Here is a 23547-nt window from a genome sequence, read left to right as displayed (position 1 = left end):
GTTATATTTTATTTTTACTTATATCTTTTTCTAATGTTTTACTAAGAAAGTCTTAATATCTTTGAAAGCTATGTTTTTAACACACTGTTTTGAGTAATTTTGCCTTCTTTGCTAAACAAAGAAATTTGCTATTTAGTTAATTAAAGCAAGTTTTTATAAAAATATATTTGTCTAATATATTTATAAAATTTATATTTTGAATATATTTGTCTAATATGTGAACGTGCATATTTTGCTTTTAAGCTTTGTGAAGAGCACAAAAAGCAGAGAGTTTCACCATTTCGCTAAAGGATATATAGATTTGTGTTAATTCATTACAAATAAAAAGCATAGCATATTTATATATGTCTGTTATAATTGTTTAAATTGTAATCAAATTATATAATGCAATGCTTATAAAAAGAAACCTGGGCTGTGCAATGAAAATTAACTAATGGTACATTCATTACACGCATGTTTTTGTATATAAGAGGGTATTTCTTCTTCAGGATCAATTAGCTTCACTTTGATGTTTTGATACAATTTTTAAAAAACTATTATTTAGAAAAATGAAATTAATAAAATATATTTCAAGATGAAGTATTAGAAGTTTATTAATGGCTCAAATATCCTGCTTATAAAAAATAGGAAGGATGATTGAGCAATAGTTGGAAGTGACAAATTCAGCAAATTCCTGAGATTTTTAAATTTGAAGCCACAGATACCATTTTCTAGCAGTTAGAAAAACAAGGTTTACTTAAGCTATTGCTAAATGGAAAGTATTTAAGAAAGCATTTAAGAAAGTATTTTTGTAAAATTGTAATAAGAATGTTGTCAGTACCACAAACAGTTTATGAATTTAAGTGAGAAACAACATAAGAAGCCTGGGTAATTTAGTTTTTATTTAAATCAATTTTACTTAATTCTAGAACTTTTGATTTATTAATGCCCTTTTTGCTTTGCAAATGGCCAACTGAATACAGCGTAATCAAGAACAAGATCATTTATTGAATTGTTTTTTAAAGTTGGCTAACATCCATTACCGGGTGCGCCATAAAAAAAATTTTATGCAAACTATGATGTATTGCTATATATAGATCCTTCACTTCTTTAGTTCTGTATTTTTGTTATTGAAACATGGTTTAAATTTAGTAAATTTTCGATTTGAAATTTACTTTAATAATCAACAAGTCAACAGTTAACTAGAAACTTGAAATCTACACATTCAAAGCAAAAATAATTTTTGATCCTAGTAACCAGAAATTACATTACTCCAAAACACAAACTTTGGTGAACAAGGGTGTTGCGCGGAGAAACAAGTTGACTCCAACTCAGATCTTTTTACTCACAAAGCGAGCGCTCTACCACTTCATCGCTATACTTTATACACTATACCACTACACCACTACTGCATAATGAAGTCTTCATTTCAGTTTTGAGGTGTTATGGGTAGTTATTGTTTTATTTATTCTTACAGCTATAAATTTTTGAGCTAAGATATTTTAAGGTTCAGATATTTTAGGTTTTTTGTTTAGATATAAATACATTTTTTCTTAACTTTATATAAATTAGAACCAAGACTTTAATACGAATAATAGTCCAGAATATTATTAATATCAAGTTTAGTTTAAAAAACTAAAGTGTAATGTTGGTTTGATTTTTCATACCCTATAAATATTTCCTTTTTCAAATATTCATAAAATTACAAATTATAGATTCATTCATCGCGAAACTTTCACTGCGAACAGGTGTGTTTGAACTGCCTGTTCAAACACTTTTCGACTGTTCAAAACATTTTCGACTTCCTTGTTTCCCAAACAAGGAAGTCGAAAATGGCAAAAAATATTACAATTGCTTAATTAAAAGAACTTTATTTTAGAACTTTATTTTTTTAGAACTTCATGATTGTACAATTATAAAAAATTTTAACAATAAAATTGAAAATTTGAAGAATCAAGTGAATACTTTAAAAGATAAAAACAAAGTTCTGAAACTGGAAATTAACGATTTAAAAAAATCTGTCAATTTTACAAGTGATAAATATGACAGTTTTAGTTGAACTTGCAGAAGCAAAGCCTGATCACAGTAAACCAAATATTTTAGAAAATATTCTAACTGAATCCATGAAGGAAAAATTGGCAGAGCTAGAAGATAGAAGTAGACAAAACAATTTGAGAATAAATGGAATTGAGGAATCAGAAAACAAAAGTTGGGAAGATTGCGAAAGTAAAGTCCAAGATATACTTAAAACCAAACTTGAACTTCAAGGAAACTTTATTATTGAACGAGCACATTGAGTAGGAAAAAAAGAAAAAATTAATAATAAAGTCAGAAAAATCATTGTGAAATTTTTAAATTTTAAAGACAAATCAGCTATCCTTGACAAGTACATAAAAATGGAACTTTGGAATCAAAAGTTTTTTTATAGATGAAGATTTTTGCGAAAAATGAGTTCAAAAAAAAGGCAAAAAGGTAAATACGCACAAGTTATTTATAACAAACTAATAACGCGTGATTTTTAAAAAAATTTCTTTTATTAACTAAGGTATAATCTAAAAATAAAAATGGATTCGAATAAATTGAGCAATTATGAATTAAACTCTTTTGATTTCTTTCAAACTGATGACTTTTTATAAAACCATGAATACTGCAATTAAATTATTTTATCGGAGCCGGTGCTTTACTATGCAACTGCTCCTATTATTATTCCAATAATATAAAAAAATTTCTTAATCCCAAAAACCTAAACATTTTGCATATTATTAAAAGAAGCATATCAAAAAAATTTTGTATAAATATGAATAAATCTCTTAGTTTTTTTAGCTTAATTTGCATGTCATAAACTTGGTGTAGCTCTGTTGATGTAATTTCTAACGGAAATTACATCAACTGTTTACCAGGTTTTAATAAAATTTCTTTAGAGTGTAAAAATAAAAAGCGAGGCGGTAGTTTAATAATTTATATTAAAGAATGTTTGAGGTATATTATGAGACCTGACATGAGTAATTTTGATGACGACAAAGAGGTTTTAACAACTGAAATCATAACCACAAAAAACAAAAATTTAATTTTAAGTTGTTGCTATCGCCCACCTTCAGCTCAAATTGGAAATTTTAATATATTTAATAATGATATTTTAAGAAAAAGCAGTCAAGAAAAAAAATTATACTATTTAATAGGTGACATTAATTTGGATAGTTTTCAATACCACACCAATTGTGGATTTAATAAATTTTATAATGATGTATTTGAACATGAGGCAATTCCTTTAATTAATAAGCCAAGATATTTATATATTTATTTATATATATATGTATATATATAAAATATAAATAAATATATATATATTTATATATTTATATATTTATATATATATATATATATATATATATATATATATATATATATATATATATATATATGTATATTTATATTAATTAATAAGCCAACATATTTATTTATATATATATATATATATATATATATATATATATATATATATATATATATATATATATATATATATGTATATTTATATTAATTAATAAGACAAGATATTTATATATTTATTTATATATATGTATATATATAAAATATAAATATATATATATATATTTATATATATTTATTTATATATATATATATATGTATATTTATATTAATTAATAAGCCAACATATTTATATATTTATTTATATATATATATGTATATATATAAAATATAAATAAATATATATATATATATTTATTTATATATATACATGTATATTTATATATATATATATATATATATATATATATATATATATATATATATATATATATATATATATATATATATATATAAACTTCAACTTCAGCTACTTTAATTGACAATATCATAAGAGATTATATTTTTAATAAATCTCTAAAAAAAGGTATAATTTTAGGCGACATCTCAGATCACTTCCCCATTTTTATCTCGATTAATTGCCACAGAAAAAATGTCCCAACAGAAAACAAGTTTTTCAAAACACTTTTTTACCGCAGCAAATTTAAAATCTTTTAAAGAGCAGTTATCTCTGTTTCATTGGAATCAAATTAAAGTATATACAGACACTAATCAATTTTATGACGCTTTCTTTAAAAAAAATTATGAAATATGACACAAACTTTCCGAAATGTATATTAAATAAAAAAAACCAAGAGTTTAATGTCACCATGGATCACAAAAGATCTTAGAAGATCTTCTAAAATTAAGCAAAAATTATATATGAAATACTTAAAAACCAAAACAACCGAAAGTAAGATTCTTTATAAAAATTATGCCACAAAATTTGAAAAATAAAGGAAAAATTTTAAAAAATTGTACCACTCAAATTTACTTGAGACGATCAAACATAATAGTAAACATACACGGGAAATTCTTAGAGAACTTACTGGCATGCAAAAAATAAAACCATGCTCACTGCTTAAAACTATAAAAATTAATGATGAATTTTCCTCTGATCCAACTGTAATAAGTAGTGTATTAAATAAATTTTTTGTTTCTGTTGGCCCTAATCTAGCTAATAAAATTCCTCTTGTGACTAATAAAATAGATGAGTATGATTTTTCAATTACTTCGATCTTAACATCTTATAAATTATTTTACGAAGATTTTGAGCAATCTTTTAAGATGCTTAAGTGTAATAAATTAGCTGGCCATGGTAATGTTGTCATCGAGTCTTATGAACCCCAAAAAGATGTACTATTTAAAGTTTTACATTGTTCAATAAAACAGAGTGTTTTTCCTGATTTTCTAAAAATAGCTAAAGTGACTCCAATTTTCAAAGCTGGTGATGCAACCAATTTCTAATTATCGCCCAATTTCTGTTTTGTCTGTTTTTCTAAAGTTTTAGAGAGAATTTTATATAACGTAATTTATAATCACCTTTCTTCAAATAATATACTATGTGTTAATCAATACAGATTCAAAAAAATAACTCAACAGAACATGCAATAATCCAAACTAATTGCAATACTTTTGAATCTTTTGAAAATTCTCAATTCACGTTGGGAGTTTTCATAGATTTATCAAAAGCTTTTGATACAATTGATCATAAAACTCTCCTAAAAAAGCTTGAATATTATGGAATCAAAAGAAATATTTTACTGTTACTTAAATGCTAGTAACCGTAAACAGTTTGTTCATAGTAATTTAACTAACCCATCCAATCTATTAAATATAACCTGTGGTAATCCCTAGGCTTCTATACTTGGGCCCCTTCTCTTTCTCATTTACATCAATGATTTACATAAAACTTCGAACTTGATTGCTGTCATGTTTGCAGATGACACTAACCTCTTTTTATCTGATAACAATATTACAACATTATTTCAAAATATGAATATCAAACTAACAAAAACTTCTCAATGGTTTCAAATAAACAAGCTTTCACTTAATGTTGAAAAAACTAATTGGATACTTTTTCATCCAGTTTTAAAAACAAAAAAACTTCTGCCTTGCAATTTACTATTACTTTTTATTGACAAAATTCTAATAAAAAGAGTAATTAATACAAACTTTTTGGGTATCTATATCAATGAAAACCTTAATTGAAAATATTACATAGAATTATTGGGTAATAAAGTTGCTAAAGGTATAGGAATATTGTATAAAAGTGCTTTAAATAAAATTTAACTTAATTATATTACTCCTTTATCCATTGTCATTTAAACTGTGCAAATATTGCTTGGTGTAGAGTTAGTAAATCCAAACATAGGCCTCTTTATCGTCAACAAAAGCATGAGGCTTGTCTTATTAACTTTAAAGATAGATTTACTCATGCCAAGCCTTATTTGAAATGAAAATTCTTTATATATATCAGCTAAATGTTTTTAATATTCTTTGTTTTATTTACAAATGTAAAACTAACTCCAACCCAGTTGCCTTCCATAATTTATATACTTTAAAAGATAAAAATAAATATAACTTAAGAAATGATAATTTAATTTGTAAACCATTTTTTCAAACTAATTTTGGAAAATCATGCATTTCATTTCGTAGAGCTTCTCTTTGGAATAAAATAGTTTTAAAACATTTTGATTTTTCTTTGGAATGGAGTTACCTCTCATTCAAAAAAAAGCTTAAGAAAATCATTTTGTCTATTGATGATATATTTTTGTATTTTTAAACATTGAATAATTTACTTTTTTATTTTTTATGCAGTGATGTAACTAAATATGTATATAAATGCACTTAAATTTTTCTTGTGCTTTATACACTTGTATGTATGCATTTGATTTTTACACTTTATACACTTGTATGTACGCATTTGATTTTTATGAGATTTTTAAATTTATGAGCGGTACTTTACGAAGAATTGATGGTATACTGCGAGTGTCTGCTTTCTTTTTATTTATTATATCAAATACTTGTATATTTTTTGTTTATTTATACTTACTAGTTGTAAAAGTATTTTTTAATCTTAACGATTTCATTTATTTGTATAACGATTTTTATACTTTGTATAAATTTTAAGTTTCAAGTTCTTCATCAGCGGTACTCATTGACAAGATCTAATGGTCTTATTTGAGTATCCGCGTTCTTTATTTATTTTTTATTTATTTTTTATTTATTTTTACGATACCTTCACTTGTAATTTTTCTGTTGTTTTTTTGTATTTGTATCTTAAACATTGTAATAAAGAACAAAATATTTAATTTTTCATCAATAAATGTTTTATATCTTTAAATAGTTTTTAATTTGAATAAGTTTAATAAAGCATGTGAATAAATTAAAAGTTAAATTTATTAAATTAAATTTTATAATATTATTAATTAGAAGAATCATATATTTTCTATTGAATTTTATTTATTTGGTTTGCAAAGTAATTGCAAAAGAGAAAATCCAAATATAGCATAACGTTTATAACTCGATTTTACAATATTTATAGAACTATTTTGTATTGACATCATTTACTAACTACAAAAGCACATTAACCAGACCAGTATTTACTTTTTTTTTTTTAAATCAAAACTTACTTTTTTAAATCAAAACTAGAGTAAAAAAAATGTTGTTAAAAATCATAAAGTTTTTTGGTAATATCTCCATAAATAATTTGTTTTGGAAAGTGTATAAACATAAAACTTTTTAAGGATTTTTTCAGATATGAACACAACTTGTCTTGAGGATGTCTTTAACAACTTATCTTTGATAGGGATTAAAATAGCATCCTATAATTGGAACATAATGCTCAATAATCATACAGCTAAAAAATCAAAAAGTTTGATGCATGTACACGTAACCACATTAATTTCTTACATATTATTATATCTTTTATAAGCCACATAACTGTTTTTAAAGTTTATGACACATTTTTTCTTAATTATCATTAACTAATTTTTATTTTCTAATTATATACAATTTTCATCAATTTAGTAATTTTTCTTTCTCAGTAATCTATTTATAATCCTAATTAAATTTAAATACAAATAATGTTAAACAAAATAATACCTTGGGAATTTGCAAAGTAGGATGTGATAAAGTAACAATGTTTGCTAAGCCTTTAATATTCTCATGAAATATCCTAATAAAGTAAGCATATATTTCATATTGACATAACAATATTTTTTTATATATCAATAATAAGTTTGTACAAACAATTTCAAATTCAATTAATATAATCTCAATTTAAGGAGTACAACTTCTAACAGATGATATAATAAATTTATTTTACAGGTTAAAAATTTAGCTTTAGTTTTTTTTAATTATAAAAATTTAGTTCAACTAGGTATTAGAGTTTACCTATTAAAGTTAATCTAAAAAAATACCACGAAAGTATATATACTTGTCATTTTCAATGTCAGCAGCACTAAAAGGATAAAAGGCATCTTTGTAAATTCGACTTATAATTGCTCTTTCAATTGCCTTTTCTGCATCAGATAACTGCTCATCAGTACAATCTGGATTTAAAAAATTGCTTTTAAAAAAATTTAATCATATTTATAATTATTTAATATAAATACACATTGAATTAAAAAAACTTACACTTCCATGTGGAATCTTTTAGTATATCGGAATTTAATTCTTCAAGTAATTCATTTAAAAGAGCAGACTAAGGTTAAAAAAAAATTGAGATAGAGTGACAATGGTGAAAAAAAAAAAACCTTTGAAGTATTTTAATGACCTTTAATTAAAGCCAACAACTTTATTTATTTATTTATTTTTTTAGTTTTAAAAGTTACTTAACTGCAATGTTTTTTTTAACAAAAAGATTAAAGCCATTATGATTGACTTTCACTATGTTTTATTTCACTAAATTCAAAATCTATTTTTAAAATTTCCTTTAATGATTTTAGTTTTTAACACTTGAAGTTTTAATTTAACTTGAGGAAAAAAAAGAATAATGAAAAAAAAAACAACTACTTGTATATTAAAAATCCTTCATATCTAGTATCAAAACTCAGTCAATGTATGTACTGAAACCACTTCAGATGGCCATATCAGTATGACATCATCAATGAAAAATTTTATGCAAAGCTAAGTATGCAAAGATATTTGCGTATACATACATACATACATACATACATACATACATACATACATACATACATACAGACAGACATACATACATACATACATACATACATACATACATACATACATACATACATACATACATACATACATATACGAATTTACATTTACATACACATAAAATTCATATATGTATATACTGTTGCAGATTTAAGTCAACATAGGTGGGTGGTAGCACTTATAAAAACTCTGATTAAAAAAAACAAAACAGAATTTTATAAAAGGTCTGAGTTGAGTTTTAGGGAGCCAGTTTATGAAGTTGAGTTTCAGCTTATGTTCATATAATTTCTATACTTATATTCTTACACATATATTACATATGTAAAAAATATAACCTATTTTATATAATAAGAATATATAATACTAAAATAAATGATTGCTTAATATTTATAAAAAAAAAATGACACCATTAGAGTTAAAATAATTTGAAATTGGTAAATATATATTTTTACAACCCATTTAGAGACTACATAAAAATAAGCTTCATTTGGCATAAATTTTTGACCAAGGTTTGACTTTTAAGTTACTTTTATGAATGTCTTTGTTTTTTTAATATTTTTATGTCATAAAAAAAAATTTTTTAAGCAAATAAACTTAGTTGAACAAAAAAATATTTGACTATTCTATACTTAAAAGTAGATCACTTCAAATGACCAGATTTGACTACCCTAAGTGAAAATATTACACTGAAGTCTTTTTTTTTTTTCACATTTCGTAACAAATATTGTGGTTTAAAAGACCACCCAGATTGTACTATTCAAACTATCTATTGAATCTATTAATACCCAGCTGGTATCCAACATAAATCTGGTACTGGTTGGATACCATCTGGTATCCAACGTATCCAGTCAACACCATTTAAATACTTTATGATATGACATCTATGTATGACATGATGATATGAGTTTAACCATACATCATACTCAATAGATTTTTTAGGTCATTATAATAATTAAAATTAGAGCAAAGAAAACCCTATGAAAAAACATTTATTCCAAAAAGTGAAAAAATCAAGGTTGAACAATATAGACCAGTTTTGACAGATAGCGAATTGCCAAAGTAAAAATTAAAAAATAAACACAATTTGTTTACTAGATATAACTAGGTATAACTAGGTATTTACTAGGTATAAACATAAAAATTAGGAAGAAAAAAAAAATTAATATAAAAATAAAACAAAACCTTTTCATCAAGCATTTTATTAGACGCAAACTTTTGTGAAAACACAGCAATTTGATGTTTTCTGACAGGCGTTTCTAAGAACAATCGTACAGCTAAAGTTGTAAAATACTTGCTGCAGATTGTTTTATCCCTAAAAAAAAATATCCTAAAATTACACATAAGCGCTATTTACAAATTTAATAAATTTAATTTATTTTTTATTAAAAAAAATAGCTTATTTTTGTCACAATTTTTTTTTTTTTGGTTTCTTAAAGCAGAAATTTAAGAAACAATATTTTGAAAAATTATTTTAATTTATATTTTAATATTACACATATATAATTTATTTATACGAGAAAAAGAAAGAAATTACTTTTATATTAAATATTTTTAAAAAAATGTAATACTAAATTTATTTAATAATTATAGAAAAAAAAAATTAAAACAAAAACATTTTGTAATATACTCAAATAATAAACTTCGAAACCGTTTTTTTTTTTAACTTTTTGAACTGCATTAATTTATTACATTGCGATATTTAAAAAAAGTAATGTGCATAAAAAAATAAAAACAATTTTATGATGTCATAAGTCACATTAAGTCACATTAGGCATTTTTTATTTAAAACAAAAAAAAACTTAGTTAATTCTGTTAAAAATAAAAAAATAAAAAATTTAATGCATATATGTAACCATATGCATATAAAATATTGTAGAAAATATATGTAAATTTGATAGGTAAAATAAATTAGATATGCAAAAAAAAAAATTTATATAGAAAAAAAAATATATAATAATATGTAGAAAAAAAATTTAGATATAAAAGAAAAAAAAATTATGTTAAAAAAAAATATTGAGATTTGTATAATAGTTGACACAACTGTTGTTTAAAAAAAACAGTTGTGTCAACTATTATACTAAACTAAGTGAAAATTTGTGACAAAAATTATTTTCTTTAATTAGAATTACAAAGATTACAAGAAAAAACAAAAGAGGTAATGAAGCAATGTAAGTGTGTTATTAAAACCAATACAAACTTTTTTTTTGCCTGTAACAGTTTTAAATATTACATAAAATGTCAGACACCAGATAAAATTTCTAACAGTTAATTTTCTTCTTAAAACAGGTCACACAAACTAAAAAGAATTAAATGTTATAAATAATGTTAGGGCAATACCTGTCTTGAACTTAATGCCCCAACACACTTTATAACATTTAATCTAATTTAACTGTTTACAGATGTCACCAATAATAAATTTTTATTCAAAATTTATGCGAAAACTTATCAACTAAGCTTTTAAAACTTGCATCCTCACCTTGGGGTTGTCCCACCAAGGTGAGTTCGAAATAAATATTTTAACACAGGCCTCGGTGGGAGTAAATGAGTGTGAGAGCAGAGAAAAGCCGTTCTAAAACAAACCTGGCAAGCCATGGTTTAGAGCTGCTCCTCTAAACAGCTTCTTTCAAGAGCTTTTGGTTTTCTTTGAAAAAATTTTCTTTGGGCGTTGTCTTTAGGTTTTCACATTAGCTATCCATTTATTTATTAACAACATTTCTTATTTGATGAAAAATTTGACAAATAGCAATAAAGGTTTTTATTGCTTATAAAAAACTGTTTTAAATTGTCTTATTGTAATAATTACAACAATCAAAAATCACACACTAAAAGTGAATAATATATTTATGTAATTAATATATAAAATATATATATAAAATAAAAATTATAATACAATAACTTTGAGTGTAATAATTTTATTTTTTATCAGTTTAAATGATTTTATATTTTATGAATATAATTTAGAGTATATAATTTTATATTTATCAGTTAGTCCAATTTAATCAAAAACATTTGCATTTAAATAGGCGCTCTTTTTGAACTTTTTTGTTGTTGTTGCAACAACAAAAAAAGTTGCCTTTTAAAAAGCATTGCAGTTTATTATGCAATTTTTTTTTTTTTTTTATATAAATGAATTTGTATTTTTCATTTTAGTTACAATGATAATAATACTTTTGAGAGAGAAAATTATACTTTGCGAGAGCCATAAATTGCTCCCGTAAACCATTTTAGGGGAGTGTGTCTCGTTTCCTGTCAATGCCTGTTAATATATACCATCCTGATATATATTGAAAACATAAATATAATTTAAAAGCTACAAACATTTTATATAGACAACTTTAAAACTTTCTAGATTCTTTTATTCAAAACAAATGAAAAAATGAAAAACTTCTAAAAATTTAAAATGAAAGAAAAATGTATATTATATAAAAACTATATATTTTAATGATAAAATTTAATGCTAAAATGATAAAAATAATAATGATAAAAAATTAATGATAAAACTATATATTTTAATGAAAAAATAAAAAATATATATTATATAAAAACTATATATAAACCATATAAAAAAAGTATACTATATAAAAATAGAATATCTTCTAAAAATTAAAATGTAAGAAAATATGCTATATGTAAAATTATAATGACTTACCTTTGTAACTTTGTAGTTAATTGTTCTAAGAAAGATATTGTTGATAGTAAACCTTGTTTACTTTTGATTAAATATGAAATATATTTTGAGCGTTCCTCGTATTCAGCTTCCAATTGTGTAACTAACTGGTCACAGCTGAAATAACAGTTGACATAATTATTTATTTCTTGTTTTAAAATAAAATATAACATTACAATATATAATAATATAAAATAAAATATAACACAATTTTAAAATACATTCAACATTATGTAAGCATTGGATAACCTTCCTTGGGGTAGTTGCTTAATGCTACGAAGTGTTTCATGCAATTGTGCTACAGAAAATCTATCTTGAAGGTTGATTGCCTCAGCTAGTTTTGCCTGTAGCATTGTCAACAACAACTGATCAAAGCTTGTGGCCTTACTGTAAATGAAGGATTTATATAATTTCTCTCATTTCTAAAGAAAATAATCAAGAAAAAAAAGCAAACCTATAAAATAAACTTTAGAAGGAAGAAAAAAAAAACTTTGAATGATCAAGGCAATATTTAACCTAGCAACCAACCTAGGCAGTGTAATTTGATCTGTTGTACACAAAACCATACGCAATTTTTTTTTAGCATCTGAAAATTTAAATTCATTATCAAAAATAGCCAGCTCTTCTCTGCATACATCAATTGCTCCTTCCATATGACTTGACATTGGGGAAGAGCTAAAATTGGAATCAGCATCATGTGACACTGGTAAGGATGCCATTGATCTGTATTTTGCAAGAATAGCTTCACCAGCATCTAAAAATTAACACACTTAAAAATAATGTGCCCTGCGACATTAACCCTACTATATACACTTTCTATTTCAATGCACTTCTAAAAAACACTTAAATTTTGTTAGATACTTTCTCAAATCTCAAGAAAGAATGGAGCAGATTTAAAAATTTAAAAAAATTTTTTTTTTGTTATATTTGATGCAGGTAATCTGGGGTGCTTGAACTAGACTGAGCAATGAAAGCCTACAGAGAAATATGAAACATTTTTATTGAAAAAAAATTTTATATATAGGAGGATAAGTAATAAATCAAAGACAAACGAACAGATGTTCAGAATAAACACAGATTTATTTTAAGAAGAAAAAGCTTATACACAAATCATAGTCAACAGTAATTTTATTGCTAAAGTATACCTAAAACAAAACAGGACACATAAGTAACTATAAATCTTCATTAAATACAAAAGTTTAACTTACTTTTAAACAAACATACTTATGCATAGATATATCAATATTTATAATGAATAATTATAAAATCATAGGGGGTATAAGATAAAGAAAAAACATTGCTTTTGTGTAATCATAACTTATGTAGCGGTGGTAATAAACTTATCCTCAGATTTGCATTTATTATTACTAGTGTTTCCAAGAGGCATTCAAAAAATATTTTTATAAATCAATATTTTATTTACACAAACTTTTTTTCTTCTAAACACTAAAAAAAAAAAGATTTAGATGATTAAAGAATTAAATTGTATAAACTTTTTAAACTATTAAAAATAAATATATTAAAAAGTGTATAAATTTTAAATGAAAATAAAATCAGTATTCTTATTTCTATAATGAGCATGAAAATGTTCAAAGCTGATCCAACCTGCTGCTCCGACCTGGGGTAGCTTACACCTGAGACAGTTCTGAATCATCAAAAAATAGAAATAACAAATGCTTAAGGTTTTTTAAATATCATGTTTCTTTAATTTTAAATTTCTATTGATAACACTTGAATAACTTTTTTTTTCTTATACAGTCTAATGGTATGATCACTCTAAAAACTAGATAAAACAAGAGTTACACAAAACTAATAATCCACAGATATAAGTAAAGAACTACATGGGTAGTGAAGTAAACAACTATCTGGGCAGTGAATAATAGTTTTTTTTATTTTCAGTGAACATTGTAATATTTTATTTTTTCTTAGCTAAGTCCAGTTCAATTTGTTTTTATTTCATTTTGATTCACTTGCTATGAAATGAAATTCCAATACATTTTTGTTTGGAGTTGTTTCTTTGCTTTAAGAGTTTTTTCAGTTTTCATTAATTCCGTTTAGGTTACCTTCAACTTTGTTCAGCCTTTATTTCAGTTATAATCAAACTGCTTAACTTGCAAATGACATAAGAAAATACCAGAAAAGTATTATTTTATGTTTCATCGCATTTCTTTATTCAAACATCCTGAAGTTTTCTTGAAAAATTTTTTAATTGATTTAGCATTTTAACAGCTTTTTAAATTTTATTTTAGTATATTTTTATAAGATATTTCTTTATTAAAGTAATTGATTAAAATATAACTTTTTAAATATATGACTTTATTTACAAATTTAATTTGTTTTACTTGTTCTTTGTGACTAAAAATGTTACCAAGTATAAAAATTTTAAGCAAAAACATCAAATTATTTAAAATAATTTTATTTTGTAACTAAACCTTGAATAAATGAGTTTAACACTTTTAAAACTGTTTAATTGTTTAGAATTTACATAACTCAAAATTTTATGTTTACAATAAATAGAATTTAATCAAACTATTAAACAAAATTGTATCAATTATTCTCATTTTTGTATTTAGATAAGTAACAAGTAAGGCCCTGATTAATTGAAAAAATCCAAATATATAAATTATATAACTGCATGTTAAATAAATTAAATAAACAATATAACTTCATGTTAAATAAATTAGTTAAACAAATAAGGCCCTGATTAATTTAAATAATGCAATTAAATAAATTATATAATCGCATGTTATATAAATTTTCTTATGTTTCTTTCAAATAAAACAGTGGAAGTTAACACAGAAATATGCACATTGCTTTAAATACTTTAAATTACCATGAGTTTTTATCTAATAATTAATTATAATCAATGCAATGTACGCATACTTTGTTTACTTTTAAACAACTAATCATGTATAACATTGGTTTTTATTTCTGAGAAACTTATAATAATTTTCAAGTTAGTAAAGGAAACAATAATATTGACTGACTATCACAATTTAATAAAACAGATTTCATAATGCTACATAGGCGCAACCACTCGAGAAGAAAATCTGACCTTTGCTCTCTTACATTAAAAAACTTCAGTCTTTTTCAAGCTTAAATCAGGCAGTCGATCTTGAATCTGTAACAGCAGGGGCTTGTTAATTTAACTCCAAAAAAAACTCAGTTGTAAACAACTATTGTGAGATTATTGATATCACAATTGATGAATGACAACCCTCACACTGAGTCTTCTCTATATCTTTTTACCATTCACTACTGACCTTTCATAGAAAATGTATATAAAACCAATTGCAAAGTTATCACCTGTTATAAATGCTTCTCTTTATTGTGCTCACCATTTTCTTACTCCTGATTCCATTTTTTGTCTACCTCTACAAATCTCATATTCATCCCTGTATGGAATACTGTTGTCATATTTGAGCTGTTAAAATTAATTAAATTATAATTTAATTAAAACATTCATTTTTTAAATTTTAATAATCTTATAAGAAATAAAATAAAACTTTTGTTTTGCTGTTTTTATTATAATTATTTTATCTAAAATTAAAACAAAATGTTTGATTGCTAGTTTTATTTCAATTAAAATTTTAAAACATAATATTTACTGCAAATAAAAATTATGTTTTAAAATCATGTCTGCCAGCTTAAAAATGTTCGTGGTAAATTTAAACAGGGTAAAGTTAAAAGAGGAAACTTAAACAGAATATAGACATTCAGCAAAAAATATTAAGATGAACGCCTTAATATTAATAAAATTTTCCATTGTACTTACTAAACCACACATAACAATTTTTTAAAAATTTAAAGCTTTTTTTAAAAAAATCTTTTCATAGCTGTAAAAAAAACTAATTTAAATTATGCAGATTAAAATTTGTTAGGAAAAACAAGTTTGTATTTTCAGGTTTCAAATTGAAAGGCTTTTTGTGATATTTTATTAATTTATTTAACCTGCTTGTTTTTTTTTATTCAGTTTTTTTTTAAAAAAAAATCTGATTCACTTTCAACAAAGATGCAAGCAACTACTATTAAGTTGGAAGTTACTAGAAAACAAGCAACAGAATTAAAGAGCAAGGAAACAGTTGACAGAAGACTTGAAAAGTTGTAGGTTGTATGAGCCAGGAAAACATGAAGATGGGAGAGAGTTCTAAAGAGATGAAGTGCGAAGAAAATAAACTTGACAATTAAAAGTTTTTAGAGGATGCGGAGACAGATACAGTAAATAGAAGAGACTTAGTTGAATGACAAGTCTAGCGAGAATGAGCTTTGGTTGATCAAACTTGGACCCACAAATATATAATTGCTTGCAACAAGGATGCAAGCAACTACTATTAAGTTCCAGAAATTATAAATAATATAATTATAAAATACTAATATTTACCAAGTTTTATTTGAAATATAAAATTGACTGATAACTTTTAAAACTAGAAATTCTTTAAGTGTTTAACTTTTGTTGCAAAAATCATGTGTGTAATAAATAAAAAATTAAATAAAAAAAAGAAAGATTATAAACGGTAGATATACTATACTATACTAGATATTTTACAAGGTATTTGCTTTCATACAAAACATTTAAAATGGTATTTGCATTCATAAAAAATATTTAAATACAGGATGTGTCAAAATGTTGCTAAGTGTCTTGAAAAATAAAGACTACAGTTGGGAGGTCATTGTGGACTTTAAAATGGTGTCATTCCTCATTGGCCTTCCAGACAATTTTGCAAAATGTTTTCTTTGCCTCTGTGACAGCCATGACACTGAGACACACTATTACAGAAAGGACTAGCTACAACAAACCGAGTTCTCTGTAAGCAAGAAGAATATAAAGTGGGAGCCATAGAGAGTACCTCAGAAAATGCTACAACTACACATTAAGTTAGGCACATCAATCAATTGCCTTTAATTTTTACAAGGAGTCTGCACTTTTTAAGTAAACCCAAGATCTATTTCCCAAGCTGTCCCAGGCTAAGGTTTTTTTCAGATTATGGATTTAAGATCATAAAATATGACAAGTTCACAAAGCTCCTGAGCAGTACAGAGAGAGTGGCTTGGAACAGTTTTGTTGCTGTTGCTTATGGTTTCCTGGTAATCTCAAGTATGGAAGTTATGGGGAATTGGTTTAAAATTCTTATAATTAATTACTCCAAAATGGGTTGCAGAATGACACAGAAAGTCCATCAACACTAATCTCGATACATTTAACATGGGAGCATACTTAGACGAGCAAAGTGACCAATCATAAAAAATTTTTGTGGACTTTCTTATCAAGAATACAACGAAAACATGATGGGGGACTACTTTGTGAAAGTGATTCACAGTACATTTGCAAATCTAAAAAAATCTACTTATTTCTGAAGCTTTTTGACTAATATTATTATCTATATCTATTCAATAAGCAATCATTGCTTCTTACCAGTCTGAAAATTGAAAAATTCTTACCAGTCTGAAAAACAAAAATAAGTTTTTCATGTTCTGTCTCAAAAAAGAACTTTTTATTTGTGCGGTGGTCATAAAATCAGTTGGTGCTCAATACAGTTGTTTTTCCACATTCTTTAGATATAAGATATATTTAGATATAAATTTAAAAAACAAAAATTGTGTTACATAGTATTATTTTCACACAAAGTTTTTTAAGACTAACATTAAAGATGCGAAAAAGCCTGCATTTTAAGCAAGAAGAATAGAGTTCAAACCCAACCACATACTTGGTAATACAACACAGGGGTAAACCTCATGGTTGTTCATCGGCACCAGATGGCTTGTTTTCTTAAAGGGTGACCTCAATTTTGAAAAAAAATGCTTGTCAGTAGACTGGCAGGACGACCCGTAACCTTTAAAAAAACATTTAATAGTGTGTTCAAAACTGTACGTAAATAATACGTTTAAAAATAACTTTACTAAACATAATAAAAAGATGCTGATTTGAATTAAAATAGACATACATGCCACTTGAAATGTTTTAAAGTGCAAGTATACTGTTTTCTAAAATCTTGTTGTTGCATTTTGAAGCTCAAGCCTTCTCAGGAAAGGAGTGCAGTTGCACACGCTATATGACCACGCATTTAATATTTTGTTTTGACAACTTGGCCACAACTCTTGAAAATCTGAGCATTTAAAAAATGCTCTAAATAACATATGTAAACTTAAACTGAAAAAAAAAAGTAAGTAAAAACTGAAAGAAAAAAAAAACTAAACTATAAAAATAAAAGTCTTAACAAATGATAAAATAAATAAAAAACAAACCAGAAAATGAATATATAATTTTATTTTAATTTAAAAGTGTTTCACACTTCATAGAATTTAGAAAAGTTTCAAAGCTATTTAATCTAAGCTTAATTACTTCAAAACTTAATCATTCAAAAATTTGAAACTTTGATATTTTCTAATGTCTACTAGTAAAATAAAAAAATAAAAAATCTGTTAATAGGATTTGAACCCTCATCTAACCCTGAACTCACAGTCACGCCTCATATATACAACAATTAATTAACATAAGTGCTACACTAAGGTAGTGATGTCAGTAAACTATTTAATTGAGACGCTTTTAAATTCAATTAACTATTAGGTTTGAACTATTGAGACACTACTAAATTTAAAAGTAAACTATTATAATGCATTTATTTTCTATGGTTAATCCTTTATTTATTCTATTATTCATTAAGCTGATTTCTCTTTTCATTTCATGGTTTGTTTATTTTTAATTTTCTCTTTAAATTATTTCAGGTTTTTTTGCGCATTTTTTAAACATGCAAATTATCAAAATATGCAAAAGCTGTGGTCAAGTCGTAAAGAAAAAAAAAATTGTGTGCATGATCATATAACCATGCAACTGCACAGCAGGGTTGAAATATGTATATGAATTCAAACCTGTACTTGCATTTGGTAAAAATGGGCTATTTTGATGTATTTGTATTGTAATTGATAAAAAAATCTCTTAAATATTTGTATTTGATTAAAATGTACTTGCAATTTCATAAACTAGGTTATTAGGTTTTTTTTTGGGAAATATCAAGAGGTTTGTTTTTTTTTTTCATTTTTAACACTAAAATAAGTTAAAAATTTGTTTTTAAGGATATTTGTTGAAAGACTTGTTTTTGTTCTTCTATTTAGTAAGCCGTTTTATCAGTCTTGTCTTGAAAAAACCTAATATTTTTTCTTAACCTAAATTACAAATGTTTGTATTTGTATTTGGAAAATGCTGACTGCATATATTTGTATTTGGAAATCTAGAATTAATGTATTTGATCAAACATATTTGACCCCAAACCTACTACTACATTTAAAGCTTGAACCATGTTTTCTTTTCAACACAAAATGCAAATTTATCTAAAAAAAATTTAATGTTACACATTCTTTTTTCGATTCAAAATGAGTTTTAAAATTATATTTTCTTTCAATTCAAAATGCTAATGTATCATTGTTTCTAAAGTATTGGTCGCATTTTGAATCACATGAATGGGTACCAGAATCATTAATGAATTTTTAATCTTATAGTAAATAGTATAGTAAACAAATAATAAGACAAATTTTTATTTAACCTTTATCAAAATTAATAATAAAAAAAATTAATAATGCACATTGAATTTTTTTATTTTTAAAAATGAAGTCTTTGTAAATTAAATGACTTTAAAAATATATTTTAAACATTCAACTGATTTAAATTTGATTGTAAATTGAGCAATAACTGAAAACTATTCTATTTATAAAAAGTTTCTTTTTGGATATAGCTTTTAACTTTTTTGCTCCACATAAACACAATGAGAACCATTGTTGTTGCATTTAAAGTTCTGATAAGTCTTTGTAACTAAATACAATAAAAATTACTTAATAAAATTTTTTAAAAGCTTTTGTAATTTGATTTTAACATTTTATAATACATTTTAACAATTGATTTCTATTTCATAATTCTTTATTTTACTTTTTTTTTATTAATAACTTATTTTTAATTAAACAGTTTTTATTAGATGTACTTTAGTTGATTAATTAATGATGTTATTTTAATGACGTTGTCATAAAAAAATTTTATTTTTAGTTTTTTGCCCCGAGAAAAAAAATACCCGAAAAATTAAAAATACTTGACTACTGATTATCATAGCAGACGACTCATATACAATATTTCAGTCACCCACAGGTGACTGAAAAAAAGGGCGACCAGGGGTACAACTTTTGCAATAACCAAATTGTTTCCCCTTGCCTAAAAAGTTGTATAAAAATAAAAATAAAAAATAGCTTCTACAACTCATTGGAAGCCTTAGAAGCATTGGAAGCATATTTGGAATATAAGAAGTGAATTAGAAAGGAAAAAAACATATTGCTGTGTAATATCAAGTTAAACAAAAAATGTATTATTTATATCTATTTCCACAAATAATATTGTATTATAATGTGACTTTTTTGTGGAAATGGAACACTTAAACAATGTAACAAATAACAAAAAGAAAAGAACAAAAAATTTTAATTTTGTTAACCACAACTTACCATTAACATTAAACTGAATTAATAAATTCATTAAGTCTTAAACTGAAAAATGTATGTGAGTTAAAACAAAATATTAAACAAATATGAATTTCTTTACCTTCAGAGGCTAGCTTTGAATTTCGAGAAAAAGAATGGGTTTTTTTTCGAGACTCTTCTGAAGCTTCTAAAGGTGTGCCTAACTTTATAGTTTGTGAATCAACTTCTTTTTTCACAACATCATATTTTTTTATATGTTTTAATCCTGTTAACCCAGTATTAATTTTACTTGATATTTTGTCCTTTAACCATCCACCATGAGACTTTTTGCGGAGAAATTTATTATCAGTAGGTGATTGACTTAAGTCAATATCATCTTTGTTTTGCTTAAGATTTTTAACTTCTCTTTGGATAGTTTCACTGTAATTGGCATAGTTTTTGTCAACAGAATAGTTTGCTTTATTTGGTAAAGAAGAATATTTTGATAAACTTGTGAATGAATTCTCAAATAAATGATTTTCTTCATTATTTGTATTTTGATTAGGAATTCCCCAAGGATCAGATTTTTTGTCTACTGTTGGCAGCCAAAAATTTTCTAGCTCATTGCTACTTACGCCTAGAGAGTTAGGTAAAGATTGTACAGTTGCTCCTTGTAAAATAGCATTAATTCCACCAGGTCCATCAAATAAAGATACGGAGCTATTACGATTTCCTTTCGTACTTGTCGAGTCTTCTTTTAAAACAGAATGTTCAATATGCAATAATGGCTGTTCATTTATATCAGTAAATGTGTTGTTCAATGTTTGTGGATGATCTATTAATAAGCTGTTTAAATTTTTTGGATCATTAGACAATCTTTGATGGCGTTTTTCAGGAAGTTTTGGTGTTTCCTCTACACAATCATCAATATTTATCAAGTTATTAACAACCATTACCTCATTACAGCTCTTATCTGGTTTTTTGCCGCAACCAAAAAAAGCTTCTACTTCATCTGAAAAAACTATATCTTCTTTCGACCTAATATTATATGACTTGGAAGAAGTTTCTGAACCACTAGATAAGTCTTCATTACTACCGGTATCAATTAATGATTCTCTAAGTGCCCCCAACATCAATGTAGATGTTCTTTGGCTTTGATCTTTTTCTGTCGTTTCTATATCAAAACTTGGAATATAAGTGTCTTTTTTCCCTAGCACCTAAACAAATAAAACAGGAAAAATATATCAAATTCAATTAAAATCAAATTCAATCCAAAAATGAAACCAAAACTACAACTTTGAACATAATATCTTTTAAACCAACTTTAAAAAACTAATATATACAGAATTATATTAAAATTTAATATCTAATTTGAAAACTTATTCAACACAAAAGTTACAAAAAAACTAACTTCAATCTAACAAAACCATTAGAGCATTAGTGATATGTTTGATGGCCTTTATAAATACAATATTGCGCTTAACTTGTTTCCGCAAAACTTAGTTGATCAGATTTTTATTTTAAAATTATAGAACCAAAAACAAAAAAATTGAGAAAAAAGTGAAAAATATGTTGAGCATTCAAAAAGTATAATAGTGAACATTAAAACTGCATTTACTCCCTTTAAAAACCATCAAATATATAGATTAAAATCTAAAAAATTGAATATAACTTAAAACATGTAATTATTTTATTTATTTATATTGTATAAAAGTAAAATTAAAAAAGTGATCTACTAAGCCACTAATATTAGCGAATAAGACGATTATAATCTACTAAACTCACAAAGTGTCTTGAGGTGACAAATAGTTTTGCCAATATAGCAAGAATTAAATTCTGCATACCCCGTAAATCTTGCTATTCTGGGAAATGCGCGTGCAATCATACTTCTTTTTTGTCCAAGCTTAAAGTAATTAGACAACTTGACCACGTTTTTATATAGTAAGCATTTTAAGAATTTGTGGCAAAAAAAAGCTATAAGAAGTTACAGAAAATAAAACAGCAATAATCGAAAAAAGGAAAAGACTATAAGAAATAGAAAATCTAAATATAATAAGCTAAAAAAATTGAATATTAAAAAAAAAATGTCAAAAAAATAATATATTTAACTGTTTTTGTTTTCTTATTTTTGGGGCATTTATTAATTTCCACTTTTCCACAGTTCAGGAAAAAAGCAAATAAAAATATAACGAAACTAAAAATATTTTTTGATATACAATTTTTTTGCAACTTTTTTCACTCAGTATATTAAGGAAATACTCTATTATTTGCGCTAGAAACATTGACAATTTTTAAAATTATTTTTCAAATGATTTTGCTAAACTTTAGTGTTTTTATCAATGCACAGGAAAGTGAGAAAACTAATTGCTATTTATTTGAATAAAAATTTTTTTTAATATTTTTATGTAAAAAAAAAAAGTAAAAATTCATTATTAATTATACTTAAATATAAAATATTTGGTTGTTTTTAATACCCTATTGAAATAGTCAGCACTTTTGCTGGATTATCCAAATTGTGCATTTAAACCCAATAGTTTATTTCCTGATGAACTATTGTTAGTGATGATGCTCCAAAAGCTTGTGGTCTAGTGCATTGTTAATTTACTGAACTTTTTTAATGAAAGTTTAAGAAACCTGTTTAAAACAATTTTTAAAATTTTTAAATAAAGAAATATATAAATAAATAGCAACTTATTTTCTTATTTTCTTATTATATAAGTATTGAGAAAAAACATCAAATATAGTAAAATCATTTTTGAAAGCTAAAAGACGTCAAAACATTAAACGTAAGACAAAAAATTAACAATTTTTATAAATTTTCTTTTTTAAATTAAGTTTTCTAGTTTATTTAATTGAAGCTTTTTTAAAAGATTGTTTTTTTTTTCTCAGTTGATAAGTTTTTTGTGGCA

General features: G+C 24.6%; 1 protein-coding gene across 1 annotated transcript in view; it reads right to left on the bottom strand.

Annotated features, from left to right (window-relative positions):
• LOC100200253 (GTPase-activating protein and VPS9 domain-containing protein 1) overlaps positions 1-23547 on the bottom strand; it is a 54597-nt gene that overhangs the window by 8260 nt on the left and 22790 nt on the right. Inside the window, exons 5-12 of the mRNA XM_065791351.1 lie at positions 20781-21855; positions 12734-12959; positions 12455-12592; positions 12188-12322; positions 9721-9850; positions 7990-8056; positions 7790-7904; positions 7456-7528 (exon numbers count right to left, since the gene is read on the bottom strand). Coding sequence (XP_065647423.1) covers positions 7456-7528; positions 7790-7904; positions 7990-8056; positions 9721-9850; positions 12188-12322; positions 12455-12592; positions 12734-12959; positions 20781-21855 — 1959 coding nt within the window. The remainder of the gene's footprint in view (positions 1-7455; positions 7529-7789; positions 7905-7989; positions 8057-9720; positions 9851-12187; positions 12323-12454; positions 12593-12733; positions 12960-20780; positions 21856-23547) is intronic.

Source organism: Hydra vulgaris, chromosome 02 (assembly GCF_038396675.1).
Source record: "Hydra vulgaris chromosome 02, alternate assembly HydraT2T_AEP".
NCBI lineage: Eukaryota > Metazoa > Cnidaria > Hydrozoa > Anthoathecata > Hydridae > Hydra > Hydra vulgaris.
This window is presented reverse-complemented; position numbering and strand designations above follow the sequence as displayed.